The sequence below is a fragment of the Gigantopelta aegis genome, chromosome 2 (genome assembly GCF_016097555.1).
Source record: "Gigantopelta aegis isolate Gae_Host chromosome 2, Gae_host_genome, whole genome shotgun sequence".
Classification (NCBI taxonomy): Eukaryota; Metazoa; Mollusca; class Gastropoda; order Neomphalida; family Peltospiridae; genus Gigantopelta; species Gigantopelta aegis.
This window is the reverse complement of record NC_054700.1, coordinates 24,459,207-24,486,724: the sequence shown is the minus strand read 5'-3', so window position 1 is coordinate 24,486,724 and position 27,518 is coordinate 24,459,207. Positions and strand designations below refer to the sequence as shown.

General features: G+C 38.5%; 2 protein-coding genes across 6 annotated transcripts in view; both read right to left on the bottom strand.

Annotated features, from left to right (window-relative positions):
- LOC121383045 (solute carrier family 28 member 3-like) overlaps positions 1-11,090 on the bottom strand; it is a 26,681-nt gene extending 15,591 nt beyond the window's left edge. For 3 of the 4 annotated variants that reach the window (XR_005959251.1, XM_041512808.1, XM_041512823.1), the window contains exons 1-2: positions 9,836-11,090; positions 1,598-1,754 (exon numbers count right to left, since the gene is read on the bottom strand). Coding sequence is in view for 3 of the 4 variants with exons in the window: in XM_041512808.1 (XP_041368742.1) it covers positions 1,598-1,738 (141 nt within the window). In the remaining variant the exon portion in view is untranslated. Of the gene's footprint in view, positions 1-1,597; positions 1,755-4,541; positions 4,654-9,835 lie in introns of those variants that run through there. The other variant, XM_041512815.1, reaches the window with a different exon arrangement.
- Positions 11,091-11,486: 396 nt separating this feature from the next.
- Positions 11,487-27,307, bottom strand: LOC121377505 (spindle and kinetochore-associated protein 1-like). 2 transcript variants are annotated; one of them, XM_041505529.1, is made up of 7 exons: positions 27,245-27,307; positions 26,719-26,957; positions 22,718-22,809; positions 18,113-18,286; positions 16,661-16,830; positions 11,756-11,949; positions 11,487-11,696 (listed from the first exon to the last, which is right to left on the bottom strand). In XM_041505529.1, exons 2-6 carry the CDS (start codon positions 26,929-26,931, stop codon positions 11,792-11,794), a joined length of 807 nt encoding a protein of 268 aa, XP_041361463.1. In that variant the 5' UTR covers positions 26,932-26,957; positions 27,245-27,307; the 3' UTR covers positions 11,487-11,696; positions 11,756-11,791. The 2 variants fall into 2 exon arrangements, with proteins under 2 accessions (XP_041361463.1, XP_041361455.1); XM_041505521.1 differs by having other exon boundaries at positions 11,487-11,949.
- Positions 27,308-27,518: the final 211 nt, after the last annotated feature.

Sequence of the window (27,518 nt, the reverse complement as noted above, 5' to 3'; positions counted from 1 at the left end):
AAAATCAACATAATGGAATAACATAATGGAATAAAAAAAAATATATTAAAAAAAAGTATGTATTTAACTCCCATATATCTGTAGTGCTGCAACCATAAACCGCTATACCGGTAAATCGCGATTTTTCATCAGCTCGATACGATCCGCGGTACCGTTTTGCGTATTTTGCGATTTTCACACGTTATTGTTTCCCTGTATACTTTTTCACGAGAAATAGGCAGACCAAAAAAACAAAACAAAAAAAAACCCGCAGCATTTTATTAATTAGTGATGGCACGAAATGGCAGCAACGATGCTTTTTGTCCTAGAAGTCAATGTAAGTGACTATCTAGTTTATGAAATCTTTGTCACTGTAATGGGTTTTTTCCCGGTTTCTGTCTGGACAAAACGTGAGGAGGTGTGGGGGGGGGGGGGGGGGGGGGGGGGGGGGGGGGGGGGGGGGGGTGGGGGGGTATTTATCGGTAATTAAAGGTAGGAGAGTAACAATGTGGTTCAGACTTCAGCGACGATGTTATTAATCGTTTAGTCGAAACACGTGCTAGCTCAAGCTGTCAAATGCCGCATCGGTGTCATCTATGATTAATTTTCTGGACAAACTGTCAGTACTGAATACTCGTATTTATATATACATATATGGGAGTCAAAATGCATACCTACATATTCTGGTTCAGTGCCTTTAAAGGTGCAGACCCTAGTTACAGCCTGTGAAAATGGACACTAAATTCGGTTAATCTACATCCTTTAAAGGGAGAGTAAACTAAAACATGAGCTACTGTGTTGGAAAGATGCATACCCGGACCACCAACACATACTAACACTTTTGGACAAAGTTAAAGAGTGAAACTAAAGTCTGTGGTGTGTAACCTGGGAAATAAAAAGAAAGAAAGAAATGTTTTATTTAACGACGCACTCAACACATTTTATTTACGGTTATATGGCGTCAGACATATGGTTACGGGCCACACAGATTTTGAGAGGAAACCCGCTGTCGCCACTTCATGGGCTACTCTTTCCGATTAGCAGCAAGGGATCTTTTATATGCACCATCCCACAGACAGGGTAGTACATACCACGGCTTTGTATATACCAGTCGTGGTGCACTGGCTGGAACGAGAAATAGCCCAGTGGGCCCACCGAGGGGGATCGATCCTAGATCGACCGCGTATTGAGCGAACGCTTTACCCGCCCTGAAACGGTGAAAAATGCGTCGTAGTGTTTCAAAACTAGGCTGTCACTTTAATAGTGTATTACGGGTGGCGTAAGGATTTGAACACGTGACAAGCCCTAGATTTCCTGTGAATGGTTCCTCAGTTATCTTCGCCGCACTCACATATGAACACTTGGAGGAGTCGTTGATTGTAGGTCGGGTGATTTCACTGAAGCCGAGATCGATGCAGACCGAAGGCATGGGGGGGGGGGGGGGGGGGGGGGGGGGGGGGGGGTTAATGGTAACAGTCGCATTCAATCTGCGTCCGATCATCATCACGTCTGCATCTGTGTTGCCATATAACAATTTATTTTGGTCTGCGACGATCTCCGTCGGTCGCCAATTTCTTACATATTTTATGGAAACCAGGCTTGTCAAACGTCCACTCACCTGAGACAGCTGGAAGGAGGACTCTGTGGTCGGCGGTTTACTCAGCAGTGGGTCACTGTCAGCATATGTCGATGTAGGAGACTCGGGGGTCGTCGACATTGCCAGTCCCGCCACATCTGGATCAGGTTTGAGGTCTTCCATCACGCATAGCAATCATCTGTCATATAATATTCACATCTTGACATTTAAAATAAACCACTTCCATTAAGCACTACGATCATCTGTCACGCAATATTCACATCATGACATTTAAAACAATCTACAGAATCACTTCCATCACGCATAGCAAACATCTGTCACACATTATTCACATCACAACAGTTAAAATAAATCACTTCCATTAGGCACTACGATCATCAATCACACAATATTCACATCATGACATTTAAAATAAACCACTTCCATTAGGACCATATATAACCACTACCATCACTCACACAATATTCACATCATGATATTTAAAATAAACCACTTCCATTAGGACCATATATTACCAAGAAAGAAATGTTTTATTTAACGACGCACTCAACACATTTTATTTTACGGTTATATGGCGTCAGACATATGGTTAAGGACCACACAGATTTTGAGAGGAAACCCGCTGTCGCCACTACATGGGCTACTCTTTCCGATTAGCAGCAAGGGATCTTTTATTTGCGCTTCCCCCAGGCAGGATAGCACAAACCATGGCCTTTGTTGAACCAGTTATGGATCACTGGTCGGTGCAAGTGGTTTACACCTACCCATAGAGCCTTGCGGAGCACTCACTCAGGGTTTGGAGTCGGTATCTGGATTAAAAATCCCATGCCTTGACTGGAATCCGAACCCAGTACCTACCAGCATGTAGACCGATAGGCTACCCACGACGCCACCGACGCCGGTTATATATAACCACTACCATCACTCACACAATATTCACATCATGACATTTAAGACTCTACAGAATCACTTCCATCATGCATTAATTACCGGGATTTTACATGGATTCCAACTAAAATATTGTGGGTAGAATGATGGAAATATATGGCCAGATCATTTTGTTTTAATATCTATCTTTGTTGCCTGAAGAGAGCAGTACCCCCCCCCCCCCCCCCCCCCCCCAAAAAAAAAAAAAAAAAAAAAAAAAACCCACATCATGTCGTACATTTATAGCCATAGACACTGCAATGTACAGGTTGTTAAATCACGAAATAGCCAAAGGTGGGGCCGAGGGGTCCATTTTGAAACTCATTGCTCCGTGAGCCGAGATTTACAATCGAACATAATCTCTGTAGATTTATGTCAGTCCAACTTCCAAACTAATTTTCAGACATGTCCATCATGGGTACAGAGTCTGACATCACCAATGGCTGCATCCAGGGCATGTGTCCGTGGTTATTACAAGGAAATATGCATTTTCCAGCCAAGTGCATATACTTTTGCTTATTTGCATTCCTTTTATGCTAGGGGCGGGATTTAGCTCAGTCGGTTGAGATCCCTTTAGGCATTGGGAAAAATGTAGCTACAAGTAATACAATCTAATTAAAATTAGCTCCACTATTACATGTGGATCTAACACCAGCCAGATGGAGCTCATGTCCACCAATCAAAACCTTACTTGCAGAATCCTGCCAGTGATTTAAAAATAATTTGAAAACATTCCGAATTATCCTGAGGGTATACGACATGTTTCGTGTGAATTACGAATGCCTTAAAACATGTTTTATTTTATAAAATAAATAATGTGTAATGTAAAACTGAAGACTGATTTTTTTTTTTTTTTTTTTATTATAAATAAATAAATATTTTTTAATGTAAAATTGAAGACTGATAACCCACCCCGTACGTATTGGTATGGTTCGCTGTACTGCGGCCACTAAAATAGACTCGCCCGATATTTTTAGAATTTGTATGCTCCCAAATAACGTTATAAAAGGTAAAGTGTGATTGGTCAATATTTAAATTATTATTTACAGACGAAATGTTACCTGGACATTGGGGACTACGCAGTGTTGTTAGTTTTAAATCACTGGCAGGATTCTGCAAGTAAGGTTTTGATTGGTGGACATGAGCTCCAACTGGCTGGTGTTAGATCCACATGTAATAGTGGAGCTAATTTTAATTAGATTGCAAGTAATAATTAGCAAATGTTTGACATCCAATAGCCGATGATTAATTAATGTGCTCTAGTGATGTCGTTAAACAAAACAAACTTCATTTTATGTTATTTCATGTACGTTAGACTTAGATTACCAGCTGTCTTAGACTTTTGTTTACTTACATATGTAAATCGGGCAGCGGACCTCAGTGCTTGGTATTCGTACTTTTGTAAATATTTTATTGGGGTGAAAACGCCGAGTTTGTACCACTTATCTTTTACTCTCTCTCTCTCTCTCTCTCTCTCTCTCTCTCTCTCTCTCTCTCCGTCCCCAACCGTGTATGCATGGGAGGTTTCGGGGGTTGAACCCCCACCCACTCAAGCGAATTGTTTTCCGGGGTAGCATGTCTCGACACCCCCCCCCCCCCCCCCCACACACACACACACACACACACACACACAAACCTCGCTCACCACATTATCTCTTTGTCCATCTAAATCTGTGACCTGTAAATGATTTGCTACAATTATAAACTTGAGATTCGGTACAATACAAACTGACGGATGTGGACTTTAATTTTAAAACAGATCTTTAGAACTGTTACTGTGAAGCTTTTGTTGGGACTAAAATACACACGCGCGCGCGTTCGCGAACACATTTGTCGACTCCCGCAGCAGTGGGTCAACCGGCTTCAGTAAATGGGAATTTGATTACTGTACCGTAGCCCAAAAAAAGGCCAGTAAAGACCCGTTAAAACAGCTTATACATGTATTAGATTGACAAGCAAACCTTGGTCTATGCATAAAAAGAAAATTATATTAAGAATGAGCAATGCAAAACTGATGTCAAAGTTTGGCGAGTCTTACCAAAAATGTGTAGGATGCAGTGAAATCGGCCGCACAGATAGTTTGCTATCATTGTTTATCGAAGTGAACAGCTGAACGACTTGCTAGGTCAACGGCTCTTCGCGATTGTCAAATAATCCTTTGGCCCTGATTCAGTTTTGGCTAGCGCCTGTGGAGTATTATGTGTGTGCCTTGTTAGTAGTGCGCGTCTAGGAAAGGAGTCAGATTTCTCGTATAATAATGATTATAAAAAATGTGAGTTAATCTGTTCATATACCAAGCGCGAATCTTTAGTGGATTTTGTAGTGGGGAATGGGGGTGTTTAACATTAATGTAATGTTGTAGATTAGGTCTATAAACAAGACGTACCATCAGTGGCGTAGGAAGGTGCTAAAAAGTGGGGTGGGGGTGGGGTGGCTGGCCACACGCGCACTAACACACACGCATATATATATATATATATATATATATATATACACATACATATATATATACATATATATATACATATATATACATACATATATACATACATACATACATACATACATACATACATACATACATACATACATGTACATGTACATGTACATGTACATGTACATATATAGATAGATATAGATTTATATATATATAAATGTTACAGGAAATATGTATAATTACTGAAAATTTCCGAAAATATGTGTAATGTCTGATTCACTCAGGAAATATGTTAATTTCTGAAAATTCCAGGAATTATACATATTTCCTGAAATCTGATGGTGAAAATTATACATATTTCCTGAAAGCATTCTCTTGGGCCATGAAGAGTAAACCAATAGTAATCAAAGAGCAGTATTTGATGTAATGGCCCGATCACACTGGTCCGAATGCCATTCCGTTTGTTTTCCGAATAGGAATTTGGGTGTTCGGGGAGCGAACGGATCATATTCGGTGTGTTCTAGCATACTGGCTGTTCGGCTCCGTACGGATGCATACGGAACGGCATTCGGTAGCTCCAAAAATGTGTTGTGCATGTTCAAAATAATTTTCATCGACCATCCGAATGTGGCATCCATGTGTATTCGGGAAGTATTCGGGAAGCATTCTAGGAGCATGTACGGAAAACGTTCGGGAAGCATGCGTCTAGTTCTTGGTGCATTTGGAATGAAAATTTGGAGGTGCTGGGTTCCGTATGCTTTCCGAACACCCCGAATGGACCTAGAAAATGACGAATGCTTTCCGAACGTTATACGGGCGGTTCTTATAGCATTCGGCCGGACGTCAGAGTAAGCCGAAAACGTTCGGAAAGAGTTCGGTCCATTCTAGGTCGATTCGCCGTGTTCTGAAAGCATTCGAAAAGCATACGGACAGAGTTCTGAAAGAAAACCTTTCGAAGTTAATATGCGGGAAGTATTCGGTCTATTCTGAAACCATACTTAAAACATTCGGAAAACAAACGGAAAGCATTCGGTAATACATTGGGGAAAACATTCGGAGGGACATTCGGCCAGTTTAAAAAATCACACCACTTTCGTATACGGAAAACAAACGGAAGCTCATTCGGGCCAGTGTGATCGCCCCATTAAGTAGCAATTTGTTAAAAAAAATAAAAAAAATAAGAGAGAATATTTCTCCATCTTGTGGGAGAAGGCTTGTTAAACACTTCAAACATACCTAAGGATTAGCTGCGACAAATCCTGAGATGGTTTCCTCATTAATGTTGTGCGAAAGAGATTAGTAATCATAACACTTGAGTTTGACTGGTATAAATGTGCCTCTGGGTTTTTTTTAATTTCTTCATGAACATTTAATGAACATGAATAATTTGTTATAAAAACAAGAGAGAATACTTCTTCAGCTTGTGTGAGAAGGCATGTTAATTACTTCAAACATACCTACAGATTAGCTGTGACAAATCCTGAGATAGCTTCCGCATAAATGTTGTGCAAAAGAGATTAGTTGGGTTCTGGTGCTTGCACTGGCCTATCGTCATCTAGCCTCCCTCCTGAAATTCTCCATCGATTGCAGTCAGAGGATGATCGACTTGCAGCCATTGCACTGCCAGTTCCTGGCCGTGTGACCACTGCAACTGACTCCTCTATACCTGACCCGGCAAGTCCTCCCAACTCTCCAACTACATCCGATGAAGTTAGCTCAGGTAGAACTGGTCTCCACTTGCCAAGAAGCGATTCAGATACAGCGAAAGAAAGCTAACGAAGCCCAATCTATGCAAGCTGAACGCGTGGTGAAAAGAAGTAAGCGTATCTTTGCAGCCGTACAAGTCGGCGACAATGTGACTATACCCATCCCCCATGTTGACAGAGGTAGAACTGACCCACGGAATATCATCGGCGTTGTGACTGAATGTAGTAACAATGACATGTACAGTATTGCTGTGAAAGGTGGCACTCTCAGTGGTAATTATTCACGCAATCAAATTGATGTGTGCTACCAAGTTGTATTCTGCAGATGATTTCAATACAGAGAAAACCATTTCTCTTCGCCAAGCTGCTCAACTTGACTCTAACTGTGGTGGGCAGGGTTTTACCAAGTGCAACCGTGCAGGTTCCAAACGTTGTCAAACTAATCGTTGCCGGTGTTTCAAGGCCAAGATGCAGTGCTACTCTAGGTGTCACTCGACTCTCCGTGTACAAATAAACTCTCCTAAGTGCAATTCTCTCCTTCCTGAATATGAACACTAAACAAGACACTATAGCCATTCTGATATGTGCTATGTTTCCGTTTTAAAATGATGTTTCAATAAAAATGTATTTTAATTTAGAAACATATTGCTGTTGTCATTTCATGCCAGGCATGATGCAAACTACTCTTTAAATACTATTGGTTTTCTCATCAGAACGATTTAATGGGCTAATTGGGCTATTTCTCGTTACAGCCAGTGCACGACAACTGGTATAACAAATGTCGTGTTATGTACTACCCTGCCTGTGGGATGGTGCATATATATATATAAACCCTTCCTAGTAATGGAATTTTTTTTCGGGTTTTCTGTCCCAAGACTATATGTCAGAATTTGCAAATGTTTTACATCCAATAGCCGATGATTAAATAAAGCAATGTGTTCTAGTGGTGTTGTTAAACAAAACAAACTTTAACTTCACGCTTCCATACTAGTGCATATCTACTTGATACTAAGAGTAGCGATAATATTAGTATTCTAAAAGAAAGAAAGAAATGTTTTATTTAACGATGCACTCAACACATTTTTATTTACGGTTATATGGCGTCAGACATATGGTTAAGGACCACACAGATTTTGAGAGGAAACCCGCTGTCGCCACATAGGCTACTCTTTTACGACAGGCAGCAAGGGATCTTTTATTTGCGCTTCCCACAGGCAGGATAGCACAAACCATGGCCTTTGTTGAACCAGTTATGGATCACTGGTCGGTGCAAGTGGTTTACACCTACCCATTGAGCCTTGCGGAGCACTCAGTATTCTAAAGGAAGACAACGAAGTCTGTCTATCATCAAGTCAGCGACCATAGCTTTACTTCGGGCGACAACTGCTGTGGATTTGCTAGTTGAATCATTCTTGCAAGGGCCAAGACGTTTTCTTTTTGTTGGTAATGTTTTTTGTGGTTTGTTGGGACTTGTTTTGTTTGTTTGTTGTTGTTGTTTTTTGTTGGGAGACTATACTTGAAAGCATCAATTCGTAAAATACATTTAACGTGAACGACATTTCAAAGACTAGTTATTTATAACTTCGTTTATGTTCTGGTATTTTGCTGACACACAATTAATTAAATATTACACATCACTGGCGTAGCCCTACCTCTTTGAAAAGTGGTTTAAATAGTGAGATCATTCAGCGCTGTAGCTAGGATTTTTGTTAGGGGTGGGAGGCAACTGAGTAGTTAATAGTAAAATTCCTTAAACGGTTAAGAAGAAAAAAAAATTCAAGTTTCTATTTTTTTTCCCGCTAGCTACGGCCCTGTCATTAAACGTCAGGAGTCTTCACAGCCAAGAATCATCCCCAGGTTATGGTTACAAGAGTTATTCCCTCTCAGTAATTTTAAAGGGATGTTTCCTTTTGCACGTCAACAGAAGAATTTTGGCAAATATTAATTATCATGATCTTATATTGTTTATTCAAATCAATATGTTGTTTTAATGTTGTATTTTATAAATAAATTTTAGTAATTAGATGGTAAAACTTCATCTTTAATTTCCAATCAGGAAATCAAATATTTGTATGTGAGCATAGTAACAGCTGAAGCACTTGTCTTTTGTGCTGTATATCTTTTCGTGGGGCAAGCGGATAATAAAAATAAGGGTGGGTTTTTTCATTTTAATATTTATTCATGGTAATCATGAGTATTTAATATGGAATATATGTTATTTTAAAACATTTAATTTAAAAGTTCAATTGTTTGCTTTATAGTTTTGTGTTTGATCATAAGCGTATGTGCTAACCTGAGACATTTTTACTATGTATTTCCATCATTCTAACCTCAAACTAAGTTGTAATCCATGTAAATGATTCGTTTACAACCCTATATAGCTGTTTGGCAGTAAAGCTTTTATGAATAAACTTTATGTTATCCACATTCGGGCATTTTCGTTTAATTCGGGCAAAAGGCAACCTGCCCCACTACATTAATGGGAACCCGCACGTTTATGTGTCTGATGAAACTAGTGTATAATATTTATACATTGATTGTGATGGTGAGGCCTGAATATGAATTATACTGTTCAGTGAACATGATGTTAATTTAGTTATTGAACTGTCATGTTATACAAGTAATGGAATACAGGCATTGATTTTGAGGATCTTCTTTTTTTTTCAGGATGTCGCCGGAATCATAAAATTCTTTATTATAGATATTTTTAGTTAAGTTTGTTTTGTGTAACGACACCACTAGAGCACATTAATTAGTTAATCATCGGCTGTTGGATGTCAAACATTTGGTTATTATGAATCATAGTTATTAGAGGAAATCAACTACATTTGTTCATTAGTAGGCAAGGGATCTTTTATATGCACCATTCCACAGACACGATAGCACATAGTCATACCACTGCCTTTGATACGCCAGTCGTAGTGCACTGGCTGGAACGAGAAATAGCCCAATGGGTTCACCGACGGGAATCGATCCTAAACCAACCATGCATCAAGCGAGTGCTTATTTAATATAAATATTTTGAGATTCCAACTTATAATCTTACACTTCCGACCCAAAATCTTCAATTCACAGAAGCAAAAAACCTGCTAAATTCATAGCCTGGAATATATTTTCATCTTATATAATCATGTTCAATTTTGTAAGAAATGCAGTGTTTAAAAAAAATATAGTTTTCTAAAATTTTACGTCATTTTCATATTCTTGGTGATCTTCCATGCCGTCATCCTGATCAATAAAACATGTTGCCATGATGTTGTCCGGTGTTGAGAATCCACGTTACAAAATTAACTTGCCTCTACAGAGCTCATGAGTTGTTATTCTTAGCTATTATTTGTATTAAAGTGTCGATGCAAATTTTATTGGCTGAAAATAGCAATTAAACAGCATTACATTAAAAGTCGCAAAAGTGAAATAAAGTTCATACACACACATAACAAATGTTTCCAAATATATAATATCAAATTGTTTATAATATGTACAAAATATACTGGATCCAACTAGTGTACCTGACTTGAGCATGCAACTAGTATTTGGTGTGTACGTGTTTCACTGGTGTGTATGTGTTTCACAGGGGTAGCTCATCATCCCATATCACAACTTATAGACAGTGTGTGCCCCCTCCCCCAATTAAGGCCTCCACAAGTCCAACATATTGTATTAGGGTAATTGGAGGTCAAACTTGACCCAGACCCGAGTAGCCACCACTTACACTAGATGATAATGAGACTAAGGAATAAAGTAAAATAGCATTATGCATCTTAATTCCAGCACTGAACATGGATGCCAAATCATGCCATTGAATTGATTTTCACCCATTTGACTTTTGTTTTCCCTCCATGTCTCATACTCCTATAATGTAACCGGCGGCAAGCATATGGCAATATAATGTAAAAAAATATAATTAAATGAGAGTGCTCTTATATACTTAGGTACTCTAGTCCTGTGAACAGACTCGAATCTTGCTAGACTCTGCCGGTGTCTGAGTACTCATGGAGCTCCTACCCCCAATACAAAATTCCTGGCTATGCCAATGGTCTGTGTGATCAAAACTATGTAACATATGAAGTGTTCAGTTTGTAGAATATTTCACTTCTAACTTCTATATTCATCCAGTCTTCAACAATGTCATTCAGCAATGGGGAATTCCAAATTCAGATTCAACTAATCTTTGAAAGTAGGAGGCTGTTTGATAAAAAGTAGGTGGCTGTATTTACTCCTGGCCACAGTGGCATAGTGGTTCTGCCATCAAGCTTAAGGTAGGTAGGTATTAGTTTCGCACCCTGGCACCAGCTGGGTTCAACAACTCGATGGGTGACTACACCAACTTCTCTCTCACAAAGCACTAACCCACTGCCCTGGATTAATGGGGCACTAAACTGACTTCTCTCTCACAAAGCACTAACCCACTGCCCTGGATCGATGGGCCACTACACCGACTTCTCTCTCTCACAAAGCACTAACCCACTGCCCTGGATCGATGGGCGACTACACCGACTTCTCTCTCACAAAGCACTAACCCACTGCCCTGGATCGATGGGCGATTACACCGACTTCTCTCTCACAAAGCACTAACCCACTGCCCTGGATCGATGGGCCACTACACCGACTTCTCTCTCACAAAGCACTAACCCACTGCCCTGGATCGATGGGCGACTACACCGACTTCTCTCTCACAAAGCAATAACCCACTGCCCTGGATCAATGGGCCACTACACCAACTTCTCTCTCACAAAGCACTAACCCACTGCCCTGGATAGATAGTCCAGATGGCTGAGGTGTGTGCAAAGGACAGCGTGATTGAACCGTAATTGGATATAAGCACGAAAATAAGTATAAATGAAATGTAATGTATTTACTGATTGCTGTGCATGAAAAATAGATTGTGATAGTGGCAGAAATTGCTGCCGAAAATTAGTCTCCAGCTGCCTCGTAACAAACTTTGAAATGTAACAAGTAACTGATCGTATAAGTCTGACTTAGACTACCACCTAACAAACTTTGAAATGTAACAAGTAACTGATCGTATAAGTCTGACTTAGACTACCACCTAACAAACTTTGAAATGTAACAAGTAACTGATCGTATAAGTCTGACTTAGACTACCACCCTATGTGTTTCCATATTTCAAGCACTGTTTATATCTTAACACGGATCTAATACGGCGAATCGTATTATGCCTGTCTCTCGAATCTCTCGAATGCGCTTGGTGTGTCGCAGTATTGTCAACATCGCTCGGTTTGCTGCGTCCAGCTTCATATCAGCAAACTCCTTCAGATCCTTCTCCACAACAAAGTAAACACCTGTAAAAAAAACCCAGTCAAACATGAAGCAACAGTGATTACAAATATAACTCATAACAAATATCAGAGCAATTGACCTCTCTTTATGGTGTGATTGACAACCACACTGGACCAATCATATTCCGTGGTTCAAAGACCACGAGGCCCAACTTTGCTTGGATGCCAAGTTAGACAACATAAATTTTTTGATGTGTAACATTTTTGTATAGTTAGTATTAAAATTAGTTAAAATAATAGTCTCCTCCAACCGAATCATAATCATAGTAAACATATACTTCTGCTGATATGTGTTAACATTGATGACAGATATGTGGAGCATATGACTGACGTAAAATCAGTATTTCCTGCGAAACACGTCACATGGTATTGAAACTGAAGTTTTGCCGAAATCCATTAAAATTTTCAAATGATATAAATTCTACAAAGGTAAGAGTTTAAAAATCACTCTCCCTCCAATATAATGAACTTTACTGACTCATTTAATCAGTCTTTGATGTGTATACTGTCGTTAAGAATCCGTCGTTAAACTGCAGTCCGACGAATGGCCAAAATAAAAGTACATTCACACACTTGAACGATGTTGAAACCCAAACAAAAAACAAGTCGAATAAAAGGTGAAAAGACCTCTATATGTTGCCTCCTTTTTGTAAACCATTTATAACCATGATGCCTAGTATAACAAAAACATTTTTGTGTGTGTGTATGTGTGTTTGGGATGAGGGAGTAGCCTATATGGTTGTGAGGTTTAGGGGGATAAGAAAGTATTGTCTGGAATTTTATAAATTAGGCCTAATATATATACATGTATGTGTGTGTGTGTTTCCGGTTTCTGACGTACCCTAATTTTATGTAGGGACCCTGAAATGTTTTGCAATCGGAACACCTCCGCTGGTTACAGTTTCTCGGTTTAATTCGATTTAAGGCAGTGCATCACAACTAGTATATCAAAGGCTGTGGTATGTGCTATCCTGTTTTTCATGGAATTACCTTGCTGGGTAATTCCACGAAAAATTATACCTCTGGAGTGAAATATTTTTTCACTATTATGCCTTTATTTGTTAATAATCAATAAACCATAAAATACTCAAGTTTTAATTCAAAACTGTGTCATGTGACTTGGCAGCCATCTTTAATTTGTGCTATTTCCTTCTAAAAATAGAACCCAAATTGCACTGAAACCTTTTTTTTTTTTTAAATGTCATTAAAATTGGATGAATATGATAAAGGTAAGTATTGCATTTTGTTTCTAAGATCTTAATAGTAATTCCCAAACAACACAAATTAATAAATTTAGAATAGATTTTTATGAATAAAAACTTGAACTTATAGCATGACCTTGTTGCATCAGAACTGGCCTCGGTAGCGTCGTGGCAGGCCATCGGTCTACAGGCTGGTAAGTACTGGGTTCGGATCCCAGTCGAGGCATGGGATTTTTAATTCAGATACCAACTCCAAACCCTGAGTGAGTGCTCCGCAAGGCTCAATGGGTAGGTGTAAACCACTTGCACCGACCAGTGATCCATAACTGGTTCAACAAAGGCCATGGTTTGTGCTATCCTGCCTGTGGGAAGCGCAAATAAAAGATCCCTTGCTGCCTGTCCTAAAAGAGTAGCCTATGTGGCGACAGCGGGTTTTCTCTCCAAATCTGTGTGGTCCTTAACCATATGTCTGACGCCATATAACCGTAAATAAAATGTGTTGAGTTCGTCGTTAAATAAAACATTTCTTTCTTTCTTTCTTGTTGCATCAGTTATCCCTTGAAGCTTAATTTTAATAATATTGCCATCCTACAGTGCTACCATAATATTATATTTTTTTATATTCTCTTAGTTATGCCATGGTTACACAACATGGTAACCTAATAATCTAAGTGGGCACACCACATATTAAAATTTATTGGTAACTGACGTAACTCCCCAGTCAGTAACTGACGCAACACATTAACACATACATTATTTTCTGTTGTTATATTTCTTGGAGGCATAAAGTAAGATTGTGAAATGTGTTAATTCCCAAACTAGAGTGAGTGCTATAAAAAAAATAACAATAAGTTTCAGAATTTTCTTGACCTTTGCACTTGTAAGTTTTATAATTTCTTTATTATCAAATCTGTGTAAAACTATAAAAAAGAATAGTTTTCAAGAACTGCAAATACTGTCACTAAATAAAATAATCATGACTCGGTTAACACTGTTTTTAAATAGATACATGTATGTAGATGATAGCAGTTTCACAAGCATCAATGCATATATCCTTATACTTCAAGATATATATTGTATAGCTTTTGATGTCAGATGCACATAGATTTTGTTTCATTAGATATATACTGTATTGCTTGTGATATCAGAGGTAAACATTGTTCCATTAGCTTAGATTAATATATGTACAGCACCGTTTATTGTAAACAGTATCTATAATGTTCAATAATAATTACTGGTAACACAAATTTAGAATTGCGGTTTCATACATGTAGTTAGCAAGTAATTTATTCTGCATTTTAACATTTATTTTTTATAAATAACTACACATTAGATGATTTCATACATACATGTAATCTTTCATAATTAACTCAGAAAAATAAATCAACATTACATTTGTTCATCAATTAACAACGGATTAGATGTCGCCGTTATATTCTTTTGATATCGGTCTGACACGGAATAATGCCCTGTATTTGGCATCACCGTTCCTGGCGACATAAATAGTAGGCCCTAAATATATAACCAACCAGGCCTACCAAATACACTGAATCATCTATTACCGTGTGTCACACTGTCGTACCCTCATTTAAATTTAATTATTTTGATAGTGTGTTTAGATACCAACCAAGAGTTTGCTCAATTATTTTTCCCCGGGGGAAGGGCAAAAAAACAAAAACGGGACAATGACGATGGATCACACTTGACAAAAGACAAAACGTACGACGACAAAAAACTGAAAGTTACAACATGATTTAAGTGTTTGTTTTATTTTACTGTTATACTCGTAAATGTGTAATGTTACAAAAATTATATAAAAATCCAGTTATAATAGATCAGGAATTTGGGCTAGTGGTTTATTTTGGTGGGCTAGTGGTTTTCACAAACCCACTAGCCCTGTGGCTAGTTACTTTTCAAAATATTTGTCATACTCTGGTTCAAGCAGTGCAGCTATGTAAGAAAAAAGTAAAGTTTGTTTTATTTAACGACACCACTAGAGCACATTGATTTTTTTATCTTATCATTAGCTATTGGACATCAAACATAGGGTCACTGACACTGTTTTTTTTAGAGGAAACCTGCTGTTGCCACATAGGCTACTCTTTTATGATAGGCAGCAAGGGATCTTTTATTTGCACTTCCCACAAGCAGGATAGCACTAACCATGGCCTTTGTTGAACCAGTGTTGGAACACTGGTCGGTGTAAGTGGTTTACACCTACCCATTGAGCCTTGCGGAGCATTCACTCAGGGTTTGGAGTCGGTATTTGGATTAAAAATCCCATGCCTCAACTGGGATCCGAACCCAGTACCTACCAGCCTGTAGACCGATGGCCTAACCACGACGCCACCGAGGCCAGTAGCTATGTAAGAATACACCACTATTTTTGTAATGTACACCAAAACAAAAATGTGTACAGAGGTATTATTACTCCAGGCACGTGTTCAACACCCCCACCCCTGCTCCAGCAAATATATATATATATATATATATATATATATATATTGTTTTGTTGTTTGTTTGTTTTGGGGGTTTTTTGTTTTGTCTCCATAAACTTCGCAATACCCAATCTAAACCACTGCCTGCATAATTTCTGCACAGGCGTATGTATCCTGCTATAGTTTTGTAACCTTTCGTGCATAAAATTATGGTACACTGCGAGCATACCCTCACGCTTTGTATTTTAATGTTACTGCTCATGCCCCCCCCCCCCTTTTTTTTTTAAAATAAATAATTTAATGCAACCCGACTAAAAATAAAGACACCACGGTTTTAAACAAGTCCATGGTTGTCACCGTGCCTTCTATTCTCTTGCTCCTCAGCATATCGAGATTCCTTTATAAAATTTGAACAACAAAAATTAAATTGAAAAAAGAAACAAAGACATTTTAATTTATCAGTCCTAACAAGAAAAGTTAGCATAGAATGTTTTAAATGTTGTTTTGGTTGCATTCGATGTTCGTCACCTTCTGTGTGATCTTGTGCTTCGATTTACTGAAGTAAAAATGGTTTCGTCAATTTAAATCATGTTGTCATCGTAAATGTACTCTGTAATGAAATACTTGAATGTCTCCTCTTGTTGGCTTTTTAATTAAACAACAATAAAGGCAAAAACTTAATCGGCAGATCGGTTGATTTTGCTATCGACCTATGCGAATCGGCAGCCATTATTATCACGTGTGATAACGTGTTATCATGTGTGACTGGGGGCCTGGTTAACTCGTCATACGGAGAGGTCAATTACTGCTAATTGGATGTTTCCGGGTAGATAGAGTAAGTTGGGGGTTTCCTACATCCACCCTATGAGTCTAGATAAAATGTTAAATTTGTACTATTTTTACTTTTATATTTAAAAAACTGACCAAAAAATATATATAGTGATACATTGAAAAAAAAACCTAGGGTTGGTATTTTTTCTAGATAGGGCCAACTCCCAGAAACACACAATTGCATGGGTTGTGAAGTTTCTTTAGTAGTGTTGTTGGACAAAACATACTTTACTTTAAAAGTACCTTTAGTATCTTTGTTTTCTTGTTGCTTGAACTCTTCAAAATGTTTTCTATTTACATCACTAAGAGTCGACCTCTTCATTCGCAAAATCTTGTACTTTGCCTTCAGAGAGGAATTCAAGCCATCAACCATCGTATTTACCTGGTTGTATGTGTATCTGCTTTTTATATACCTGAAAGAAAGAAAAAGAGTCTCTATTTAACACCCCAGCACATTATTTAATCACTGGTTATAGGAGTCAAACATTTGGTACTTCCAAGTTCAAGCCAACCACAACAGCAATAAATTCATTAAGAATTGACCGCAGTTATTTTTTAGGTTCATGCAAGTACATGTATGAACAAAAGAAAACCCATATGCACACTATCTGACTACATAGCAATTGATACAAAATGTATGAATGATACCTGAATAATCCGGCTTGTTTCAAAAAAGTAGTTTAAGTCAGGGGGAGGGGTTTTAGGTGTGGCTTAATTGTTTTGGTTCATCGAGATAAGAATGCAAAAAGCTAACAATCATATGACCAATCAGATAGTAAAAAAGTGTTGGCTTACAGCTAAACCGTTTGAGAACCAATCGCCATTTTAAACTGGATTTGGGATCCACTTTGTAGTAGTTTAGGGGTGCATACCATCAGGAGACTCTGGATCTGCTCCTTTTTTTTATATGATTTCAATATGCAAGAGTTATGCAATAATCAAAATTATCTTCGACTTTCACAAAACCATTGAGTACTGGTAAAAGAAAGGCGATAAACTGTATTATAACAAATATGAATTTCTGGTCTCCAGATCTCAACTCTATTAAACACAAATGGACCTTTCTGCACTCCACTTTGGTTCTTGTTGGTAGTCCAATGTCATTGTTATGTGAAAGACAGGTCTAGAGCATACTTTATGCTGAAAACTGTCCATTTTAAAATTTCTCACGACCAAACAGGTATTGTGTCTAAAATATACATATATACACAGTTTTCTATGATCACATATAAACAAGACAGGGCTAGAAGAAACCTGAGCTATCACATTTCATGTTCAATTACTGCGTATGTGGCACATCTTTGTTTACATATGTCAAATTTACGCCACCAGTCTTTTGACTGGTCGAATTAAGTTAGAGTGGCCAGTTTGATTAAGGTAACAACAGAACTATAATAACACAGTAATATGTGACAACTTATTCAGTTATAATATGACAATGCCCAGCATACTTGGGTACATGTTCCAGAAAGTGCTCCACAACTGGTGTAACAAAGGCCGTGGTATGTACTATCCTGTCTGTGGGATGATGCATATAAAAGATTCCTTGCTGCTAATCCAAAAGAGTAGCCCATGAAGTGGCGACAGCAGGTTTCCTCTCAATATCTGTGTGGTCCATAACCATATGTCCGACGCCATATAACCGTAAATAAAATGTGTTGAATGTGTCGTTAAATAAAGCATTTCTTTCCTTACTTTGGTACATCTTCAAATTCATCAATTCGAAGGTACTCGATAACTGGACAGAGAGGTTTTCCTGTTGCTGGTTTCTTATCTGTTGTGTCATTGTGTCTCGCACTTGAATTACACTGGTTGGCTGGGACAGATGGCTTGCTGTTTGCACTAGAACAAGTCTCCACAGGGCTGTTTCTGAAAGCAAAGGAATATATTTTTAAGAGACAAATCGACACCCAGCCATGGAGTTCAAACCACAGACTGTGCAGCACTCTATCGCTCTAGGGTGGGACGTAGCCCAGTGGTAAAGCATTCACATGATGCATAGTCAGTCTAGGATTGATCCGCACTGGTGGGCCCATTGGACTGTTTCTCATTCCAGCCCGTGGACCACAACTGGTACATTAAAGATCATGGTATGTGCTATCTTGTCTGTGGGATGGTGCATATAAAAGATATCTTGAGCACTACTAATGGAAAACTGTAGCTGGTTTCCACTCTAAGACTACATGTCACAATTACTAAATGTTTGACATCCAATAGCCGATGATTCATAAATCAGTGTGCTCTAGTGGTGTCAATAACCAAAACAAACTTTTAACTTTCTACTGCTCTACCAGTACGATACGGTCAAAACCGTACTGTGATATAAGAAACCGTATTGCAATAATATAGTTGATATTATTTAAATTTAATATTTATGGGTGCAGTGGTCTAAATGGTAAACCCCAAGTGGGTTTTCCACCGAGGAGGACTGATACAACTACCCAATGCACCTCAGGTAAGCCACTACTGAATTACATTCCATTTCTAAAAATACCAACATCGAGAATGCCTGAATTACACTGAATAAAAATAACATTGATAAGGTACCCTCAAATGAAATATTTTGTAAAATATTACTTTTAATCTAAAAATAAAATTGTTTGTAAAAACGCACAACATACAATTAATAATTACACTAAAACAACACTGCAACTGAATTATACTGTTAGCTATAAAAAAAATAGTTAAAATTTAGTACACTGGCGAGGACAATTAACTTGACGAATTATGTGTTACAGTGTATAATAAATGTTTATGTAATCTAATTAAAATTAGCTCCACTATTACATGTGGATCTAACAGCAACCCATTGGAGTTCATGTCCAGTTGACCTTTCATTCAACCAATGAAAACCTTACTTGCAAAATCATGCCAGTGATTTGAAAACATTCGGGATTATGCCGAGGTTATACGTAATGATTCGGGAGAATTACTAAGTATGCCAGAAACTAATTTCAATATAAAATTTTATATTAAACTGGTTTCAAGACGGAAAAAAAAATGTGATGGTATAGCCATAAAATCGGTTTATACTAGTATATAATCCAGAGTTTATTACTGCAATTTTCCCCGTTTTTTCAGTGTTGAAATAGAACAATAAGTTCGCCTATTGCATAGTCTCGTCTGATATTTTTTTGAATTTGTATGCTCCCGAATAACGTTATAAAAGACGAAGTATAATTGGTTGATATTTAAATTATTATTTATAGATGAAATGCAGGTGTCACGGTACATGCTCTTAAATTTGTTTCGCCTGTGGCGATTTTAATTGTGTTAGAGGGCCGTGTGCAGTTTATTGCCCGTAGCCCAGATGGGCAACTTGTTACGTAATACTTCGCACGATCGGACATTCCAATATGCACTTAGTCCAGCTGCGGAGGCCATGTGGCGAGTAGTTACGTAATACCTCTGCGAGTGCGGTTTTACAACCGTGATTTTGGCGACGATGGCGTCAGTAAGTCTGACGATCAGAGAGAAATAATACCGACTCTAGTAGAGTCAGACTATGAGATGATACGTGAGGTACCGCCTTGTACTCCCAGGCAAAATCCTGATTTATAATAAATAGCTAGTGTTTTAGAGATATCGAAGAGAACGAATTAAGAAGCTTCCTGGGAACGTAGTCCGTTAGGACTTGGTAAATATCATTTCTGCTCTGTGTATAACCGTGATGTGATTGATGTGACTTTAAATATTTTAATACTGTATTATACCAATATTCTTTAGACAGTGTTTTCGGTCATCTGACGAAGTAAATCGTAGACTTTTTGTTCTAACATTATATGAGTATTTGGTAATATACTCTTCAAAAGAAGAAACGCAAAATCACATTGTCGTAACATTTGGAGAATTGATTTCATTATTGAATGGCGAGTCCGATAATTACCAAATGTTGCAGGATTGTTCACAATTCACTCTAGTCCATTGTGAGTAAGTGATAGAACACACCACCGAGGTCAAGGTCATCTGGAGTCAATACCGGGTGTGGCCTCCGCGTGTGTTGACAACTGCCTGGCACCGCCTGCCCATTGAAGCAACCAGAGTACGGATGACGTCCCGGGGGATGGTGGCCCACTCGGCCTGCAAGGCTGCTGCCAGCTCGGGCAGGGTCTGGGGCTGTCGGAGGCGTCGGTCCAACTCGTCCCATAGATGCTCAATTGGGTTCAAATCCGATGATATCGATGGCCAAGGAAGGACATTAATGTTGTTGTTCTGTAGGAAAGCCGTTGTGAGACGTGCTGTGTGAGGCCTGGCGTTGTCATGTTGGAACACTGTGTTGGCGTTGGCCATAACTGGAACGATGTGTGGCCGGAGGATCTGGTCAATGTAGCCCTGTGCATTCAGGTTGCCCTGCACGTGGACCAGGTTAGTTCTGCCAGTGTGTGAGATGGCTGCCCACACCATGACACTACCCCCGCCGAATCTGTCCACTTCCTGCACGCAGTTTGCCGCATAACGTTCACCACGACGCCTATACACGCGACATCTTCCATCATGATGTCGGAGCAGAAATCGGGACTCGTCACTGAACCACACCTGTCTCCATCGCAGTTGAGGCCATTGTCGATGAATCTGGCACCACTGCAGATGACACCTCGAACTGGACGGCTGGCACGAATTCCTACCTCACATAGGCGGTTCCGTACGGTCTGGTCGGATATCCTGTGCAAACCTGGTATTGCTGCAGCTGTGGAGGTGGCAGTAGTCAATCGTTCCCGAAGGTGGTGTACCCGGATGTAGCGGTCCTGCCCGGGGGTAGTGACCCGTGGTCGACCGGATCTAGGGAGGTCACGTGTTGATCCATGTTGCTGGTAACGGTCCCACAGTCTGGAGATGGTGCTTGGGGACACATGGAATGCCCTGGCAACGGCCGTTCTGGATTCGCCTGCGTCTAGTCGGCCGATGGCATTGTTTCTCTGCGGTTCACGGAGACGTGGCATGTCGGCCAGATACAGAGGCCAGGCAAGCGAACACCCTGCACTTTTATACTGTCGGTGTTCATGTTGCACGTGCAGACAACGCACGTGCAGTGGTGACATGGTTTGCACGTGGCTGCGTTTTTGCGAATATTCACATTTTGGAACTTTATTGTACAGTAGCTGCGTTTTATCGAATGTAACCGTGGGAATGTGTTTGGGACATGCAATGACCTTATATTCACAAAGCATGAACCGGTAGGAAACATAAAATCGGAGTTATAACCCATTTGCGTTTCTTTTTTGAAGAGTATATAAAGCTTAGCCAGTCATCCTAGAAGACCCTAGGTAAACTGTAGGTTATTGTCTTTATTGTGATAGGTACCAGTATTAATATTGTGTTACAGGTTACTGAAAGAGTAGTTAAAGGTTATTTAAAAATTAACCCGTTAGGAATAGAGCTGTAATTCCTTTATTAATTAAGTTCCCCAAGAAGCGTTCCTAAATTATCACACGTTACTGAACGAGTAGTAAGGGTTAATTAAAAATTAACCAGTTAGGAATGGTGTTGTAATTCCTTTATTAATTAACTTCTCCTGTAAGCGTTTCTCAATTATCACACGTGTGGGTGTGGTGTAACGGTGAAGTGATTCGCATATTGTGTAACTAGACACCTAGAGATTAACTAATTAAGTGATCAGTTCTGGGTTGTTATTATTGCTGTTATTAATTTACTACTACGGCTGTACATTTGTCAGCGTAGATTAATACAGATTCCAAAGTGTATTGTGTTTTTGTTGTGTTTTCTAGAGAACTAACGTGCTATAATAATATATACTTTATATAAGATCGTATCTCTGATCATACCTAGAGACGAGCCATACTAGGTTTAACAGCCTGTTACAGAGAGATCTAATAGATATACAGTTAGGAGAGATATTTTGATAATCGTGTTTTATTCAGTTACGGGAATTAAAGAATCCCCGTGACAGCAGGGCTAGCTCTGCCACTCGCCAAATTCACCAACTGCGAATTTTAGAAAGTTTTGGCAAATTTTATTTTAATTTGGTGAAAAAAAATGTGTAATAATTGTTATTTTGTTGCAAAATAGCTATAGATTTAGCATTTGTGAGATAATTTGGCGAAATGTCCTGACCATCCAGAGCTAGCACTGAAATGTCACCTGGACATGGGAGACCACGCAATGCTGTTAGATCTACTGGTGAGACCAGTAGATCCGATAATATTTTAACATAATCATATACCACGAGGGTTTCGAGCATGTCCACCCCAGGGTTCGGCCTCTGGAAGCCAGGGGCCCAATCCAGGGCAAATTACCAGTAGAGCTAATTTTAATCCGACTGATTTTGATGTTAGCAGTTACCCATGTTCTTGTGTGTTTGGTAGTCTTTGTGGAATATTACTTAGAGTATACTCTAAGCCACCAAGAAAAGATGAAAATTCCCTTTTTATTCCCTGAAAAGAAAACAATATACAATAACATAAAAATTATATAAATAAAGAGTTTTAAAAAAAGGTACATGTACATTTTAAAGTCAAAGGGAACAAAGAGATATTACATGCATTAATGATTAAAGGGACATACCCTAGTTTCAACCCGTGAAAATTAACACTAAGTTTAGTTACATGTAATCTACAAACCTGTAACACATTTGGATAAAGTTACAACTGAGTGAAAGTCTGTGACTTTGAAATGGTGAAATACCCTCTAAAAATAAATTAAACTCGACTCCATAACTGTTATTTCTCAGACACACGTGCGTTTTTAAAACTATGACAAATGTATTTTGTGATATATTAAAAACACCAGGATGACCAAAAACACTTTGAATGTACGGATATTGATAATCTAAACACTAAAATGTAACTAAAGTATGATTTAAGTTATAAAAAAACGGTTATAATAGTAAAAAATATGGGTTAGTGTTTAAAAACTAGGGTATGTCCCTTTAATACATTGTTCAGAAAGAATGAATGTTTAACGACACCCCAGCACAAAAATATATCAGCTACTTGGTGTCACACAATGGTAAGTATGAAAATGAATCGATGATAAACATCATCAATGAATGAATGAATGAATGAATGAATGTTTAACAACACCTCAGCACGAAAAATACATTGGCTATTAGGTGTCAAACTATGCCTCCTACTTTTAACAAGCAACAAATTTTCTACTATGAATAAGCAGCCTCCTACTTTGAATTTGACACATCTATCACCAGAACTGCAGTGTGCTGGACCCCTGAAGGGAAAAGAAAGAGAGGACGTCCGAAAACAACATGGCGCCAAACGGTGGAAATAGAGATGAAGGAGACAGAACACAGATGGTGCACCCTCGAGAGATTGGCAAGGGATAGAGGAACTTCGTTGCTGCCCTAAATGCCACTAGGCATGACAGGAAATGATGATGATGACTTTGAATTTATGAGCAACCTCTTACTTTTAATAAGCATCTTTCTAGTATAAATAAGCAGCCTCCTATTTTGATTAAGCACCATCCTACTTTCAATAAGCAACTTCTTACTTTCAATAAGCACCTACCTACTTTGAATGAACAATCTGATACTTTGATTAAGGAGCCTCCTATACATTGGTAAAGCACTTGATTAATATAAAATTTATAACCAACATAATGTTTACATCTTACACTGAATAAGCAAAACTTACTTCAATTAAGCAGTCTCATACTTCAAATAAACATCTTTCTGCTTTGGATAAGCACCTTCCTACTTTGAATAAACACCTCATTAGTATAATTAACCAACCTCCTACTCCGAATGAGCAACCTCTTGGATATGCATCTTCCAACTTTGAACAAGCAGCTAGCCTCCTTCTTTGATTAAGCAACCTCCTACTTTCAGGGCTCATGCGAGCGGGCGAAAGTAATCCAAAACTTCACTGACCAGCCTGACTTCGCCGTGCCAGTCACTGTAAGGCGAAATCTGTGTTGCCTTTTTAAAAAGAGTGACCGCTTGCAATGTACACAATCACAGATGAATGGTGAAGAACTTGAGGAACACCTATTCATAGATAATAATTAAGCATGAAGTGTCTGAGTGTTTGAAGCAACACTGGCGCCACAAAATTAAAGAAAGAAAGAAATATTTTATTTAACGACGCACTCAACACATTTTATATACGGTTATATGGCGTCAAGACATATGGTTAAGGACCACATAGATATTGAGAGAGGAAACCTGCTGTCACCAAGTGCTTCATGGACTACTCTTTTCGATTAGCAGCAAGGGATCTTTTATATGCACCATCCCACAGACAGGATAGTACATACTACGGCCTTTGATATACCAGTTGTGGTGAACTGGCTGGAACGAGAAATAGCCCAATGGGCCCACCAACAGAGATTGATCTCAGACCGACCTCGCATCGAACAAGCGCTTTACCACTGGGCTACATTCTGTCCCCCACAAAATTATGTGACAGGCTCACAGATAGACAGTCTAGCTCAGACAACACCCGTGTCTGGCACTAATAGTAGGCCTAAACATGCTAATGACTGTTGAAGTGTATTGTCAGGTGAATGTGCTGGAAACTGTACAAGGGTGGGGGTCTAGACTATATGGCGAGTGAATTTTTTTAGGGAGTTTGGGTTATGCTCCACCGGAAAATACATTGAAAAAAAATATTTGTTTGGAGCAGCAGACCTCGACGTGAACAAAATGCAAGTAATTAACTAAAGTAGTGCCGGAAATAGAATAAAAATGATTTTCAGCGATTATGTCTTTCATATTAAACTGACATGTAAATATTTTGTAAATATCTATATGTGTATTTAATGATACTCTACCTGATTTAGCATTTAGTTGTTTGGGCTGTCATTGATATACAGGTGGTTATTTACTCTTGAAATTAAAAGAAAGATGTCAGTAAACAGGTGATTTGTGTACTTTATTGAAACAGACTACAACACATTTTGATTGGCATTGGTCGCGGGCCATTCAAGAGTTGTATGGGCAAGTCAAAGTGTTGCTGTGAGTGGCCCGATTGCCCAGTCAAAAAAAATCCCAAGTGCATACCCTGATGGAGTAGTTATTAAATGAAAAGAAAAGACAAATTTGTGAGAGAATGAATTTTAAACGATTAAATTGGTGCTTTTCAATTACATTTCATTATTTCTGAAGAAGGCAGCATGTGAAACGGTGATTGTTTGAAAACTATAGATCACGAATCCATGACGTTCCAAGGCAGTTCACCAAGTCAGTTCGTCCATAGATCACATATCCATATCAATTAGCAGTACAGACGGTAAAAAAATAAAAATAAATTATTAAAAATTCAAGTCTCCCTACGTTTTAAAAACTTCGCCCTTTCTAAAGTTTGATAGAGAAATTACTTTGCCCTCTGATTTTGACCTTGCGTGAGGCCTGCTACTTTGATTAAGAAACTTCTTACTTTGAATAAGTAACCTCTTACATTGAATAAGTAACCTCTTACTTTGAATAAGTAACTTCTTACTTTGAACAAGTAACCTCTTAGTCTTACATTGAACAAGTAACCTCGTACTTTGAATAAGCAGCTAGATTCCTACTATGATTAACTAATAAGCAACCTCTTACTTTGAACAAACAGCATATTTTGATCGGTAACCAGTCAATTCGTACCAGTCATTTCATACCCAATTTTACCATTTTATACCCGTCATTTCATACCATAGTCATTTCGTACCATGGTTATTTCGTACCATGTCTGTTTGGTCATTTCGTACCTTGGTCATTTCGTACCTCAATCATTGTGCAGCTTAATTGACTGATAGATAGTAAAGTGTCGAATTACTGATTTAAAAAATAAACATTAGGCTAATGCAGCTATATTGAAGCCCCACCCTTAAGAAAGAAAGTAACAAACAAATAACAAGAAAAGGATGATATACTTTTATTACTTTTATCTTCAAACGTTTCCGTTCATCATTATATTAATTACCAACAAGTACTTTGTGTTAGAATAACATATCAAGATCTTCTAAGACAAGCTGATCTCAGGGCTAAGGACGTAAGCCTATATAAGATGGAGGGGGGGGTGAGTCTTGTATCATATGAAATGATCATCAGTGGCAATATACATATCTTCATTTAAACCTTTGCTCACTTTACAAGGTATGTTTACACGTCAACGTTTATTCGTCAACAATAAAAATAAGAAGTGGCATACATGACAAAAATGACGAAACATTATGGTACGAGATGGTAAAAAGTAGGTACAAAATGGCTATGGTACGAAATGACTGTGGTACGAAATGACCAAAGCACTATGGTACGAAATTACCATAAACTATGGTACGAAATGATTAGTAACCTTTTGATCAAGCAACTTCTTACTTTTTTACCGTATGATCATTGCCATTACCTCAACAGCTGTGAGCTGTGCCTTTTGCTTGGACACTTCCATTTTCATCATCCTCAAAATATTTTCCAAACTCTGCAACTCTTTGCTGAGGTCTACAATGTATTTTTGACAACTTGGGTCATTGCCTGCAGCTCGTAGTTCCAGATAGGACGTCACGCCTGTCAATTTGCCGTCAAAGTGCTGACACAAATCTATCAAGGTTGCAGAATTCATTACTTGGTGTTTACACTAGTTAGTACCTGTAAAAAAACACAAAGAAATGTTTATAGACTCCTCAGATAGAAAAACACGGCAATGCATGGCCAGTGACGCAGGGTCGATCCTTGGAGGGGGGTGGTCGGTGGTGGTGGCAGATGGATCCCAGAAAAATAAGGGATTTGTGATATTTTTAGACAATCCTTAAAAACCTGTATTTAATTAAGCAACAAGCTTAGTAATGGCCCTAAACAAAACAAGGTGAGGTAATTTGTGAATTGTTTTGATCATCACATTAAAAACATGAAAAAGTAGTCTTCTACAAACTAACTTCGAAATTTGCGCTTCCTCACATCAATTTTTATGCAATCATGGGAAATAACTCTGATTGAACGATTAATCGAACACTTGCAGTCCCAGTAAGTGCAGCAAACGACTGTTTCGGGTTTTCAAACATTTTGGTATTGCCATTTAACATATTTCAGTGAAAATCGCCAGGTTTATTGCTTGTTAATATATTTATTTATTGCAAAAAAATAAAATAAAAAACTGTTGTTTATGATTCAATTTTAATTGAGTTTCCAGAAAAAATATGTACATAGTTC